The following is a 15,546-nucleotide window of genomic DNA, read 5'->3' on the forward strand; positions in this document are numbered from 1 at the left end:
CACCTTTCAGCATATTTGATGCACACGTTGTCTCAATGCCGGACGTGCTGAAGTTGTCTTTTACTGCAACGGGAATTCCATCTAAATCCCCAAGTGACTGTCCTGCATTAAAAAGCCAAAAGAGTGACAAAGGAGAGAGTTTCAAATATAAAGATACATGAATACATGTTATAACAGGAACTACTAGTTTTTGGCAAAGATACTTCTTCAGAAATCAAATTTATGGCAGAAATTAATACAGTTGGACAGTATAAAGCATCACATAGCCATTACCCTCATTTTTATTATCCTCATGGCAAGTTCTTTAAATAAGGCTACGTTTTATGTTGAAAGCTTCACTTGACAAATGGAGACTACTACAACCAATTAAACTCCTTCTCTGGAGATACAACAATTAAGTATAGTTAAAAGCAATTTACCATTCTTATATCTCTTTTCTGATTCTTCAGCTTGTTTTAAGGCCACCTCTTCCGACACAGTAATGTAGGCATTTAGAAACTTGGTCTTCTTGATGAGAGAGAGACATTTTTGACAGAGCTCTGTTGGTGTAATTTGGCCTTGTTTCAGTGCCGCAGAAACCTATAGTGTATACAATTCAAAAACCTTTTACTGAGTCTGCAGAAGTTTCAAATGTTATGTTGGTGGGGGTAGGGGTGATGGAGTGGCTAAGTATAACATTTTAAAGTGAGGCTTAGGTTCAAAATCAACAGAACCTATTACCTCTAACACTTAGTGTAGTGGAGGAAGGGTGATGCACTGATCAGCTTGAGGAGAGGTGGAGGACATGACATTCTTCTCCTTAGCTAACTTTTGGTTTTAAAGTCAGGCTGTACAAACAACAGCAATAAGTCAGGTAAACCATCCTGTCCAGGGGGAGTTGAGGCACAGCATGGGTGAAGGATGGCTGAAGGCAGATTCTGTACAGAGGGTAGCTTAGCTGCAACACAGGCAGTCCAGAGAGAAAAAAAGAGAAGTGAACTGGACAAGGCACTGCAGGATTTTTATGGCTCTCTAAATAAGATCTTTATACCTATTGTGGAGTTCAAGTAAGAGACACTATGAATTGAGAGAAATGCTTATAAAATACAGGTTCAAAGACAAACTAAAAACAAACTTTTCTGAAATTCTGTCTTTAGGGAAGACATTAGGAAGGCTGGTAAAGAAGGAGTTAAAAAAAAAAAAAACTACACCAAAAGTGACTGAAGTAGTGAATACCAGTGTATATTGACAGGAAGTAGGGCCTGAGATGGAGTCATGGGTGTCTAATATTTCCTGTAGGAAGTAATAATAACATGTACTTACTAATCAGATAAAAGGGATGAATAACAAGAAGTAAAAGATGACACCAAAACTTTGGAGATTTTATGAAAAGATAATTGGATTAGATGGGAGCTGAGAGAAAAGGAGAACAGGGGAAGGAATAGTATTTACCAAGTATTTTCTAAGAGTCAGGCACTGTTGCTTTACATGCGTTATTACTTCATTTAACCCTTAAAACAACCACACTGGCTGGGTGCAGTGACTCGCTCCTGTAATCCCAGCACTTTGGGAGGCCGAGGCGGGCGGATCATGAGGTCAGGAGATCGAGACCATCCTGGTCAACATGATGAAACCCCGTCTCTACTAAAAATATAAAAATTAGCCAGGTGTGGTGGTGCGTGCCTGTAGTCCCAGCTACTTGGGAGGCTGAGGCAGGAGAATCACTTGAACCTGGGAGGCGGAGGTTGCAGTGAGCTGAGATTGCGCCACTGTACTCCAGCCTGGTGACAGAGCCAGACTCTGTCAAAAAACAAAACAAAACCAAAAAACAATCACACAAGTTAGGTACTGTTTATCTCATTTGACAGATGAAGAAACTGAAGCTCAGAGACCTGGAGTGATTTGTCCAAAGGCAAACAAATAGTAAGGGACAGTATGACTTCATAATATACAGTCTTCTCCATTTCTATCTCTACTCTATTGGAAGCTTAGGTTGTCCTCCAAGCTGACAGTATTTTCACGTGTCCCATATGTACCAAGAAACAGAAGTTTGCATTTGAGCGGAAAATCTCCAAATGATCTGCTCTCAGCTACTGAGTAAATCATCAAAGCAATGGCATTCTTGGGGCTGAGGGTTTTAAATGCAACAAGCAGTGGGAAGAGGTCATCAAGAGGATCCCTAATGCTCACCGACAAGAGGAAAAGGACTTCCATGGGGAGGCTGCTGGACTGCTGCAGGGATGGGGAGGGCAGCGAGGTCTGACTTAAGTAAGTGACTTTTATAGTAACAAGAAGAGAGAGTTTGTCGAATGGTTTGTATGAAAGGTAAACCCTTGGCCAGGTGCGGTGGCTCACGCCTGTAATCCCAGCACTTTGGGAGGCCAAGGCAGACAGATCACCTGAGGCTGGGAGTTGGAGACCAGACTGACCAACATGGAGAAACCCCGTCTCTACTAAAAATATAAAATTAGCCAGGTGTGGTGGCGCATGCCTGTAATCCCAGCTACTCGGGAGACTGAGGCAGGAGAATCGCTTGAACTTAGGAGGCGGAGGTTGCAGTGAGCCAAGATCGTGCCATTGCACTCCAATCTGGGCAACAAGAGCGAAACTTTGTCTCAAAATAAATAAAGAAATAAAGAAAAGAAAAGAAATGTAAACCCTCTAGAAGAAAGAAGGTAGAAAGAATAAAAGAGAGCAGTGTGTTTTAATATCATGTATATGGAATGGGAAGAACAAAGATGCTAGCAGGCTGAGTGGAAGAGAGTTAGAACTAGCAAAAACCCAGAGCTAGAGAGACAAACATATGTAGGCAGGTCCATCCCATGGCTAAGTTGTAATAATGAGGAAAATTGCATCTGCCACTTTCTCTCCTTCCTTGACTCCTCTCAAGTCCCCTAATGTCTACTATCCTCAAGCTGCTTCCAGACTGGTCTGAGGATAAAAGCTAAGGTGTTACAATTGTGACTGAACGGCAAAAAATAAGATTGTCTAGGAGTATTCACTGGAAATGGTGCCGATTTTCATTGAGACCATTTTTAGGAACTCTAGATTTGAGAAAAACAAAATCAATAAGGGAATCGGAAAAGAGAAGTGAAAATAAAGATGCTAATCAGCTAAATGGACCAAGCATAAGAAGCAGGAAATATAAATCACATATACAGTTCCCCGGGACGAAACTGCAGATGTCACATCTGAATATAAAACGAAGTTAACTTCTAAGTTTTTGTTAAAAGAAAAAAAATTCTCTCTCTGGCACATCTTTTCTCTAATGGAAACTAGGCCTTCCCTGGCAGCCACTGCTTCTCCTGTTTAGCACCTACCTACCACATAACACACAGTTCAGACTGGGAGATGGGACAGATGATCTCCTTGTTCCTCAATGCTTCTCTTCTCTCAAACATCCTGCTCACCCGAAGCACATGCCTTGGGAGATGACACCACACTCCCTGGTGTGTTGACCTATAGCCTTTCTGGTACTACTTTTCATCCATTGACAATTTTGTTGCCTAGCGCACTGTCATCTTCGTTACTATTGCTCCTATCCTCTCCCTTGTTCCCGTCAAATTTCAAGTCCATGTACACCAACACCTGATTTTTCAGTTCTTTGACCTCACTTCACACAAACTTTTCCTTCACCTCACCCCAGTTGCCAACTCTCCTGGTTACTGCCCAGACTACATACAACATTACTAACATCCGTATGATCTCCAAAATGTCAATTCCAGCCATCCCATGTCTCCAGCCCTCAGCTCACTTACTTTACTATCCACACAGCCAGCAAGAAAAAGGGACCTTAGTTCCACCACCACAGGAAATGAACTCTGCCAAAACCAATGAGGTCCAGAGGGCTGGAGCTCAGATGGAACTCTAGCCCTGGCAATACCTTGCAGTACAACTACAGCACGTGGATTTCAGCCTTGTGAGACCCTGAGTAGAGAACCCAGTTACTTCATGCCCAGACTTCTGACCCAGAAAACTGTGAGATCCTGAGATTATGTTACTTTAAGCCACAAAGTTTATGGTAATTTTTTATGCAGCCATAGACAATTAATATACCTCCTTAGAAAAATTTCAAAACCTTGCTCAGGAACCACTCTTCTTAGAAAGTAAGGGAAGGGAAAAATGCAAATACATATAATTTAGTAATTTTGTCCCTGTAACAAAATTAATGTTAATAATAGGTAGTACTTAGTTCTAGGCATTGTCCTCGGTGCTTAATATATCATTTAATCTTTACATCCACACTGAGAAGCTATTATTATCTCCATTTACAGATTTAAAAAAACTGAAGTTCCTACCTGAGGTCACATAACTAAAAAGCAGCAGAGCTGGCTGGGCGTGGTGGCTCACCCCTGTAATCCCAGCACTTTGGGAGGCCAAGGCGGGCTGATCACAAGGTCTAGAGATCAAGACCATCCTGGCCAACATGGTGAAACCCCGTCTCTACTAAAAATACAAAAATTAGCTGGGCGTGGTGGCAGGCATCTGTAGTTCCAGCTACTTGGGAAGCTGAGGCAGGAGAATCGCTTGAACCCGGGAGGCAGAGGTTGCAGTGAGAAGAGATTGCGCCACTGTACTCCAGTCTGGCGACAGAGTGAGACTCTGTCTAAAAAAAACAAAAAAAAGGTAGCAGAGCTGGGATTCAACTGAGGACTGATCTTGTTTCCAACACTCATGCGCTGAACTACTTACTATACTACAGGGTGAGTATCCCTTATCCAAAATGCTTGGCACAAGAAGTGTTTAGATTTCGGATATTTTCAGACTTTGGAGTCCTCTATGTGTACTATATGCTTTCCAGCTGAGCATCCCTGACCCAAAAATCTCAAGTCTAAAATGCTCCAGTGAGCATCTCCTTTGAACACGCCCTTTGAAAATCATGTTGGTGCTCAAAAAGTTTTGGATTTTGGAGCATTTCAGATTTTCAGATTAGGGATGTTCAACCTGTGTAATTACTCTCTATGCAAGACACTTTGGCATTTATTTATCTGTAACGATGTGGAGACATTTTAATTAACTGAACAGACAGCATTAGAGGTTTACTTAGGAAAGGAATTGTCTTTTTTTTTTTTTTTTTAAACGGAGTCTCGCTCTGTCGTCCAGGCTAGAGTGCAGTGGTGCGATCTCGGCTCACTGTAACCTCCGCCTCCCGGGTTCAAGCGATTCTCCTGCCTCAGCCTCCTGAGTAGCTGGGATTACAGGTATGCGCCCTCGAACTCCTGACCTTGTGATCTGCCCGCCTCAGCCTTCCGAAGTGCTGGGATTACAGGCATGAGCCACTGTGCCCGGCCAGAAAAGAAGGGTCTTTAAAAAAAAAAATTGCCTTGATAAACACTGAAGGTACAGGAGAGCTCTTGAAGGCTGAGTATTCCAGGGACAGGTATTCATCCTCTCTTTAACATAGTCCATTCATGCTTTTGCCTTCTTGCTTCTTGAAATTGCATGTCAAGATCACCAGCAAGCTCCACATTCCTAAACCCACTGGTCAGTACCAGCCCTCATTTTACAGTACTCCTTAGTAGCATTCAACACAAGTGACCACTCCCTCCTTGAAACACTTCTTCTCTGTGTTCAGGACACCATGCCATCCTGGCTTTTCCTCCTGTCTCACTGGGCATTCTTTCAAGTCTCTTTTGCTGGCTTTACTTCCTATTGTTGACCTCCAAAATGTTGGAATTTTAGGTCTTCCTCTATTTTTACACTCAACTTCTGAGGTAATCTCATCGAGCCCTATAGGTTTAATTATCTTCTATACTCTGGCCAATGTATATCTCTCACCTAGCCTCTTTGCTGAGCTCTGAACTCTTGTATCTAGCTGCTTAAGTGATATCTTCACTTGGATATCTAGGAGGCATCTAAAAATTAACACATCCAAAACAAAACTCTTGATAACCTTCCCATTCCAAACATGTTCCCTTTAGAGGTTTTCCCATCTTGATGTTACATTTCCCCAACTGCCCTGGCCTAAAACCTAAGTAAAACCTTGATTCTTCTCTTTCCCTCAAACCCCATATCCAAAACATCTGCAAACCCTAACTTTAAAAACAATATCCACTCCCACTATCTCTTGCCAATGCAACAGGCTTCTAAAATGCTTTCTTGCTCTTTTTTTTTTTTTTTTTTTTTTTTTTGAGACAGGGCCTTGCTCTGCTGCCAAGCCTGGCGTGCACTGATGTGATCTCGCCTCATTGCAGCCTCAGCCTCCCAGGCTCAAGTGATCCTCCCACCTCAGCCTCCTGAGCAGCTGGGATTAAAGCCATGCGCTACCATGCCCAGCTAATTTTTGTGTTTTTTGTAAAGACAGGGTTTCACCACATTGCCCAGGCTGGTCTTGAACTCCTGAGCTCAATCAGCCTGCCTCAGCTTCTGAAAGTGCTGGGTTTAAAGGCATGAGCCATTGCACCCGGTCAGTCTTTGTACTTTATTACTTGCTTTTCTATAGATCATGGATCCTTAAGAGTCATCTGAAGGAGCTTTTAAAATTTTAACTCAGATCATGTCCACAGATTCAAAACTTTCCAGAAGATTCCCATTACACTTTGAATAAAATCCATACTCCCTACTGTGGCCTCAAAGGTTCTCCGCAATTTGGCTCCTACCTGTCTCCCTAACCTCTTCTCTCATTGCTGTCTTCATTCACTTTTCTCCAGGCATGCTGGCCCTCTTGCTATTCCTCGAACATGTTAAGCTTGCTCTTGTTTTAGGGTCTTTGTACTTACTGTTCCATCTGCCTGGAACACTATTCTCTCAGATCTGCCCAGTGTTCCCCCTTCATATCCTTCTGGTCTCTATTAAGTATTATTCACTCAGTCAGAGAAATCTTCCCTGGCTACTCTAGCTAAAATGTCCAGCTCCCCCAACTAGTTATCATACTATGATCTACTTAATTTTTCTCCACAGTACTTATACTACCTGAAATTATATCCTTTACTTTTTTTTTTTTTTTTTTTTAAAAAAAAGTGTTTAATGGCTGCATTTCCACAAAAAAATGTTAGGTTTCAGGAAGCAGGAGCTTCTGTCCGTCTTTAATGCTACCCCCCAGTGGCTGGAACACAGAGGTACTCACTAAATGTTAGTTGAATGAATAACAGTTGTTTAAAATTTAGAATCGATTTCCCTATAGAGCAATGATTAGTTTTTCTAAAGTTGAAGCTCCAAGAAGCCAAATGAATATATCCTTCTTTAAACTTTAGGATTAATAATATTAGCCTGGTGCCTCACTCCTAGAAACACTGGAATCATGCCACAAAAGACAAAAGTAAAAGTGAGATTCCTCCCCCTTTCTGAATGTACCTGGGTAAAATTTACAAATAGGAATTTTACCTACTTGGCATTTTACCTCTTTTTTGTGCCTAATCCCAGGACTCCTGTTACCATAAGCCTCCACTCACATCCCCCAAATTGCCTCCATCATTTCCAGCCCTTCTCCCTAATTCCCAGCAAATTTTCCCCTCTTCAACTGATTATCTCAATTAAGGTATTATGAAGAAATTTGAACTGTTATAATTTACAACAATGGGTGAACAAATCGTTCAACCTTGCCAGGCATCTGTACATATGTAAAATATAACTAAATTGAAAGATAATTTGTATGAATTAATTAATCTCTAATTGGTAGAATTTAGGGCATCAGTACAGTGATGTGGAAAAAATACAAAGTAGACAGAAGGTAGTTTTAGAGCTGGGGAAATAACCACCAAATGTTTTGCATGCTAGGCATTAATAGGTATTCATTAAAGGAGTGATTAAGTAAAAGCAATCATGCCAAGGCAACCTCTGGGTCTTCCCCTGGGTCAGCTCTCCTGAATAGTTCTTTTTCCCCCATGACGCAAAAGTTGTTTTTCATTATGGCTCACTCAATGACACCAGAGAGAAGTAGCACTAAAAAAGGTAGCACTTAAGGAGCTATGACAGTTGTCAAAATCAAAATAGAGTCACTTGTGTTAAAATCCTGACTAATGGAGTCAAGGAAGGTCAAGAAGAGAGGGTTCTCATGCACGAATGCCTGATAAGAAGAACTATCACACTCCAGCTGACAAGGGATTGATAACCGAAGTATATAAGGAGTTCAAAAAACTCAACAGGAAAAAAAAATCCAATAATCAAATTAAAAATGGGCAAAAGATCAGAATAGACATTTCTCAAAAGAAAGACATATAAATGGCAAACCGGTATATGAAAACGTGCTCAACATCACTGATCATTAGAGAACTGCAAATCAAAACTACAATGAGGTATCATCTCACTCCACTTAAAATGGCTTCTTCCAAAAGACAGGCAATAATGAATGCTGGTGAGGATAGAGAAAAGTTGGTTGAAATGTAAATTACTACAGCCACTATGGAGAATAGTATGGAGGTTCCTCAAAAACCTAAAAATAGAACTACTGGTTGGGCACAGTGGCTCACAGCTGTAATCCTAGCACTTTGGGAGGCTGAGAGAGGAGGATTGCTTGAGGCCAATAATTCAAGACCAACCTGGCCAACACAGTGAGACCCTGTCTCTAAAAAAAAAAAATTAAAAATAAATTAAAAAAAATAGCACAACCATATGATCCAGCAATCTCACTGCTAGGTATATACGCACCTAAAGGAAAGAAAATCAACATAGCAAAGACATATCTGCTCTCTCATGTTTCTTGCAGCACTATTCACAATAGCCAAGATTTGAAAGCAACCTAAGTATCTACCAACAGATGAATGGATAGAGAAAATGTCCTACATGTACACAATGGAGTACTATTCAGCCATAAAAAGAATGAGAGCCTGTCATTTGCAACAACATGGATGGAACTGGAGGGCATTATGTTAAGTGAAATAAGCCATGCACAGAAAGACAAAATCCCATGTTCTCACCTATTTGTGGGAGTTAAAAATTAAAACAATTGATCTCGTGGAGGTAGAGTAGAATGATGGTTACCAGAAGCTAGAAAGGGTAGTAGTAGGGGTGGGAAGTGGGGATGGGTAATGGGTACAAAAATATAGTTAGACAGAATGAATAAGATACAGTATTTGATAGCACAGTGGGTGATTACAGTCAACAATAATTTATTGTACATTTAAAAATAACTAAAAGAGTATAACTGGAATGTTTGTAACACAAAGAAATGATAAATGCTTGAGGTGATGGACACACCATTTACTCTGATGTGATTACTATGCATTGTATGCCTATATCAAAATATCTCATGTGCCCCATAAATACGTACAACTACTATGTACCCATTAAAATTTTTTAAAAAACAACAATCATAAGACTGCAAAAAACACAACCTTGCACAGAGGCCATTGCAACCTTCCACACACACAAGTACTTCTGTAAGGATGTCTGTCCAGCAACTGGCCATTCAACCTTGGACTGATGCCACCTTTGTGACTGATCCTTGTGGCCAAGGATAACTGATTCAAAATAATTTATGTAATCTTTTTCTTTCTGTCTTTAAAAACATCCTTTGCCCCAACCTCCTTGAGTAGGCACATAGTTTACTATATCACACATATTCCCATTGCATTGCTACCCCAAAATAAATATTTTCTTTAGAGTCTCTTTCTGTTACTTAGATTGCCAGTGGAAAAGGCAGAAAAAGGAAATACCATATTTTTATAGGTTGTATTTAATTTTAAAACAAGTTTTGGGTGTTGTCCATTTATTAATTTATTTTTTAAAGAAAAAATTTGATTCGATACAATTTAAAATGGTAAAATAATAATGTATTTTGGGGAGGAACTATTTATTATTTAAAGCCTGTGGATTTAAAGTTCTCATTATATATTACAGCTATCTATAATTATAATTCCAGGCTGCCAGCTGGGAAACAAACAAACAAACAAAACGACAACTTCTAGGGTGGAATAAAAAGGAAGATGGAAGGCAGTTTAGGTCCTCAGCGCCTACTTCTTACCAGAAATCACCTGAAGCCCCCATTAAACCATACTCCTGAACCTACCACACAGATCTAATTAAGTCTAGAGTGGGACATAGCTTTAGTTTTAATAGGTGCTTCACGTGACTCTGATAGCAACTGGCCTGCAGGCAGTTCTAAGGTTGAGTGATGGAAGTAAAAAGGAAGTAAAAAGACCTGAATTAAAGCTTAACAGCAGACATAACGTGAGAGGGCAGATTCCAGCCATATCTGCAAGACAGAATGAACAGGGCTTAATGATTTACTGGATATGAAAGATGAGGAAGAATCTAAGGGCAAATGAGAGAATATTTGTGCCATTAAAAATAGACTATTAAGAATTCAGAAATACCAGAGCTTTTGTTTTTTAAGACGGCGGTTGAGAGGTAAGTCCTGTTACAATGATTACTTCACTGATTAAAGTGAATTTGAGGGTGCTTACGTGACATTTAGAAGAACTGCCCAGAAGGCGTTCACAAATACAGCCTAGAGTTCAAACATGACGTCCAGGAAATGGAGACACGGGTTCGGGAATCCCTGGTATCTTAGTGGTTGGTAAATCCTAGAGAACGAATTCTTTGAAAAAGCCCAAACATTACTGGTTTGAATTTTGCAAACTACAGTTTCGCCGGGCTTCTTAGCGACAACTGCAGCTAAGTGTCGGGGACAGAAGAGAGACTGAAGTGGCCCCGCAAGCCCCCTTTATCTGGCAAAGCCCACTCCGAGACCATCCGGTGCCCGACCCACACCAGAACAAACGTCTAATGGTGAGAAGCCGATTCACCACCCCACAGATCCGCGGTGCAGAGATTTCCCTGCTAAGGCCCTAACTCCTGAATGGGTACGGCAAGTACATCCCAAGGACCGAAAGGTACCTATCCCCCACTCAGTTCAAGAGAAGGCAGCGAGGTGGGCCAAAATGCGTGGTAAAGCCCAGGGACTCTTTGTCAACGAAGTCCGCTTAACTTTCCGCCTTCCCGGGGGCCTCAGCGAGCCAATTCCACTCACTTCTTGGAGGGTCCGGCCCAGCATGGTCCTCGTGCCCAGCCTGCCACCATAGGAGCCAGGCAAGGAGGAAAAAGAGGTCACCGGTCGCTAGTGATGGTACATGGCCGCAGCCATCTTTAATTGTCACTGAGCCCTTCAACATCGAGTACTTGGATTGGTTTAATTGCAGCCCGAGGAAATGATCTTTGCAGGCGATTGGTTGGCGCCGTAAAGCCACCCCGGCGGCTGAGGAGAGCGGGCAGGCAAGGAGATTCCGGGTCAGGGTCGCGGCGGCAGTCGGCAAGCGTTCGATTCTCTGGCGTTGGACCGAGAGCGGTGTCTGCCTGTCCCGCCGAAGGTTCCCAGGACAGGGCAGGGATCTAGGGGGTTTGCGCACCTGCTTTTTTATCCCCCCCCCCTTTTTTTTTAGAAGGGGAGAGGGTGAAAGGGAGGGAGGAGAATAGACAGAATACTGACTGGAACGTTGATTGGAGCATTTCATATGCGAAGAGCAGAATAAAAGTTCCATATTCTTTCAGTTTCTCCATTAGATTAGCTTCATTTTCGAATGCTCCGTTTTGCATGCTTAATTTTGAAACTAGCCGGTGGTTTGGCAGAATTTGACCGAATTCAGGGGTGAGAGTTTGATCCAGTCCAAGTGTATTTGAATTTGAGCACGCCGTTCAACCAGTGTTTGCAATGGAATTTCTGAAGACTTACGTACTTAGAAGAAATGCATGCACTGCGGTTTGCTTCTGGAGAAGCAAAGTTGTCCAAAAGCCTTCAGTTAGAAGGATTAGTACTACCTCTCCAAGGAGCACTATCATGCCTGCTTGGGTGATAGATAAATACGGGAAGAATGAAGTACTTCGATTCACTCAGAACATGCTGATACCTATCATACACTATCCAAATGAAGTCATTGTCAAAGTTCACGCTGCCAGTGTAAATCCTATAGACGTTAATATGAGAAGTAAGTTTTCAAAAGACATTACCTTTTTTTAAAAAAGTCATTATTTAATAAGGTATGCGGTTTTTAAAAATTTGACTACGCTTCTTTGGTTAACTCAAATGAATCATTTAGGTTTTTAACAATACCTCTGCAAATATTATTTCCAAAATTTTTGAAATTGCAATGGCCAGGGTATCTTTCTGGCCATTTGTCTTGATAAAATATAAGCTTGATTGTTTTCATGCGTCCTTAAATATGTAAGTTCAGACTTGAGAACTGTGTCTGTAGCTTTTTTTTTTTTTTTTTTTTTTTTTTTTTTGAGACTGAGTCTCTGTCACCCAGGCTGGAGTGCAGTGGCCTGCTCACTGCAACCTCCGCCTCCTGGGTTCAAGCAAAATTTCTCCTGCCTCAGCCTCCGGAGTAGCTGGGATTACAGGCGCGTGCCACCACGCCAGGCAAATTTTTTTTGTATTTTTAGTAGAGATGGGGTTTCACCATGTTGGTCAGGCTGGTCTCCAACTCCTGACCTCAGGTGATCCGCCTGCCTCGGCCTCCCAAAGTGCTGGGATTACAGACTAGTCACTGCGCCCGGCTTATCTCTGTAGCTAAATTTCTGTCCGGGGAACTTTGTGGTATTCTGAGATCCGTCACAGGCTTCGGCAGTCTGGTTATGTTTCCTCGTCAGTTCAGAATTTGTGGGGTTTTTTGTTTGTTTTTGAGACAGAATCTCGCTCTATTGCCAGGCTGGAGTGCAATGGCGCGTTCTTGGCTCACTGCAGCCTCCGCCTTCCGGGTTCAAACAATTCTCCTGCCTCAGCCTCCCAAGTAGCTGGGACTACAGACATGCGCCGACACGCCCAGCTAAGTTTTGTATTTTTAGTAGAGACGGGGGGTGGGGGTGGGGGGATGGCGGGGAGGGGGGGCGTTCACTGCGTTGGTGGGAGACTGAGGCAGGAGAATCGCTTGAACCTGGAAGGCGGAGGTTGTAGTGAGCCAAGAACACGCCATTGCACTCCAGCCTGGCGATAGAGTGAGACTCCGTCTCAAAAGAAAAAATAAATAAAAATAATGAATTGAATTGACTTTACTGTGATTGTCTCATGAAATCTACATCTGTATTCTTTGTTTTGAAGTAATAATTGCTACTACCAGTTGAGCATGCCGTTTTCCTTTATTCTTTTTACATTAGGCTTGAAGAGAGTTCAGTTTTTTATAAGATATGTCTTTTAGTGGTAAGTTACTCAATGGTCAGCATGTTTTTTCATCTCCTTTGATTGTAAGTTCTTTCAAGATAGATCCCATGCTTTGTCAACCTGTTTCAGCGCTTCACATACGCAGTTGTCATTCAGCCAATATTTCTATGCCTTTTTATCTTTTTGTTCTGACTTAGGATAACAAACTTAAATTAGCAGTATTTTATCCGTGAGTAATTTTTACATTTTGTCTTCATTTAGATCTGTTAGCTTTTTATTTCTTTAAATGCACATGCGTAACTCATGCCATGTACATTTTCATTTAAACAGAATGGCTGTGTCTAGACTTTTCTTGGCTGCTGTTTAATAATCTAACACTGTAAAACATTTTACTTTTATATAGTATTCTTGAAATATCTTAGTTTTTTATGACTTGATTGGGTAATATTATTTGCAAGTTACCATCTTTTTTTTTCTCCTTCCATTTGAGGATATGTTGTTGTCGTTGCAGAAGATATCTGAAACAGTAGCTTGGGGAAATAAAATAATGAGTAGAAGATTGTAAACTGTAGGAAGCAGTTATTTCCCTTGACAAGAAAGCAAGAGACATGTCTATTTTATTTGAGAGATGAAGACTGGCTGTTTTTCTGGAGATGGCCACTACTGTTGGACATAAAATAATAAATCATAGAAATGGCTAAAGAAATGAAGAATTTTTACGTGGGGAAAAAATGCAGCCAACAGCATCGTACCAACAAAGTTTGGTGTCTTTAGATGGGATTAACGTCTTTAAACTGATGACAGATTTAGGAGTTTTCAAATTGGCCCAACTCTCTGAACAAGTCAAGGTGGCAACCCCTGTCAATGGGATGGAACACTTAAGGGCCCCATTCAGTTATCCGTGTCACCAAACAGATTCTCAATTACTAACTGCCAGCTGACTACATTCTGGGTTCAGGGTCTTGTTAGATAGTACCAGTGAGCCAAGGCTACTCAGTTGATGCATTAGCATATCAGGAGACCAAGAAAACTAGAAACAACCTTGAGCTGCAATCTCTGTACCTCAAAGAGGACTGAAACCTTTCTGCAGCTCTTAAACAGCAGCTAAAGCTTGACATGGCTAAATGTCCACTTCTGTTGTTCAAACCACATAGAGGTTTCAGTGAATAATTGTTTAATTATCTTTAGCAGTGGAAAAGGATTGTAAGACAGGAAAAGTGAAGCACGTGACTTTTGTGAATATTACAGGTGAAGTTTTTTGTTTTTTGTTTTTTGTTTTTTTTTTTTCCCCCTGACAGAGTATAATCCTAACTAGCCAGATGGCAAATGTGTAATGTTGGTATAATGGCCATCAGCTTAGATTTTCTGGGACTTTCCCACCTTTCAAACACTTGATCCCATGTGTCTTGATTTTTTATTACAAACACAACTCATGCAAGCTACCCGCCTGTCAGCATCTCTCTCTGTATCTTCTACCTTCCCTCCTGCTATATGGATCAGCTGTCACTGCTTTCACAGAAGGCCAGCCCTTAGCTTGTGTTTCTAATCCCATCCCCTCTCACCTACTCTGGGATATCATTCCAGCAGTTATCTCCTGCATCATCAATCTTTTCTTTTCTACTGGATCATCCCCATTAGCATACAGACTTGCTATTATTTCTCCCTTCTTAAGGAGAAGGAAAAAAAGCCACTCAAAAGTCCTCTGTCCATCCTAGTTGCCACTTCGAGCTACTGTTCCATTTCTCTGCTCCCCTTACAACAAAACTATTTTAAAGAGGGTTCAGTCTTCTCATGGTCTCCAGTCCCTTATTTCCCATTCTCTCAAAAGCACACGACACAGCAGCTGCTCCTGGCAGGGTTACCAAAGGTCTGCATGTTGTTAGATCCAGGCTTGTTTGTTTGTTTGTTTTAAAGCCTCTTAGCAGCTTTGGACCTTATTTGAAAACCTGTCTCTCCTGTCAGCAGCATTGAACGTCTTTAAACTGCCTCCTTAGGCTCCTTTGCTGCTTTCTCCTCATACCTAAGATCTAATGGATTGCCCATAGGAGTGGGTGCAGGGCAAGGGGAGACGTACAGAACGGGTTAGTGACTGGAGCATGCGTTGTGAGGCAGGGAGTGAGTGGTACATGACCCTGGAGAGGTAGGCAGGGTGCCTATCATGGAGAGCCTCACATGGCAGACATGTTCTCAGAAAAATGTCAAGCAGAAGAGAGAATAGCAGGTACTTTTGGGTCTGAGAAAAGTCACGTTATATGTGGAAGCCATGTAATAAATTACTCTGGATTATTATACAGTAGCAAATTTACTTGAACAAAAAAATTGTAATTAAAAGAATGTTTTCAGTTTTATTTAGGTGATATTTATGTAAATATTCTTCTTCTTTTTTTTTTTTTGAGACAGAGCTTTGCTTTGTCACCCAGGCTGGAGTGCAGTGGTGTGACCATGGCTCACTGCAGTCTCAAACTCCTTGGCTCAAGCAATCCTCCTGCCTCAGCCTCCTGAGTAGCTGGGACTACAGGCATGTACCACTATGC

At 41.5% G+C, this 15,546-nt stretch overlaps 2 protein-coding genes across 4 annotated transcripts in view; one reads left to right on the forward strand and one right to left on the reverse strand.

Moving 5' to 3' along the window:
- The window catches only part of QRSL1 (glutaminyl-tRNA amidotransferase subunit QRSL1), a 35,630-nt gene extending 24,697 nt beyond the window's left edge, over positions 1-10,933 (reverse strand). The window contains exons 1-3 of the mRNA NM_001257501.1: positions 10,889-10,933; positions 420-579; positions 4-102 (exon numbers count right to left, since the gene is read on the reverse strand). Coding sequence (NP_001244430.1) covers positions 4-102; positions 420-579; positions 10,889-10,912 — 283 coding nt within the window. The 5' untranslated portion in view covers positions 10,913-10,933. The remainder of the gene's footprint in view (positions 1-3; positions 103-419; positions 580-10,888) is intronic.
- Positions 10,076-15,546, forward strand: part of RTN4IP1 (reticulon 4 interacting protein 1) — a 56,230-nt gene continuing 50,759 nt past the window's right edge. For 2 of the 3 annotated variants that reach the window (XM_077999636.1, XM_015137009.3), the window contains exon 1: positions 11,098-11,840. In XM_077999636.1, coding sequence (XP_077855762.1) covers positions 11,567-11,840 — 274 coding nt within the window. In that variant the 5' untranslated portion in view covers positions 11,098-11,566. Of the gene's footprint in view, positions 10,267-11,097; positions 11,841-15,546 lie in introns of those variants that run through there. The other variant, XM_028847305.2, reaches the window with a different exon arrangement.

Source organism: Macaca mulatta, chromosome 4, assembly GCF_049350105.2.
Source record: "Macaca mulatta isolate MMU2019108-1 chromosome 4, T2T-MMU8v2.0, whole genome shotgun sequence".
NCBI classification, from domain to species: Eukaryota; Metazoa; Chordata; class Mammalia; order Primates; family Cercopithecidae; genus Macaca; species Macaca mulatta.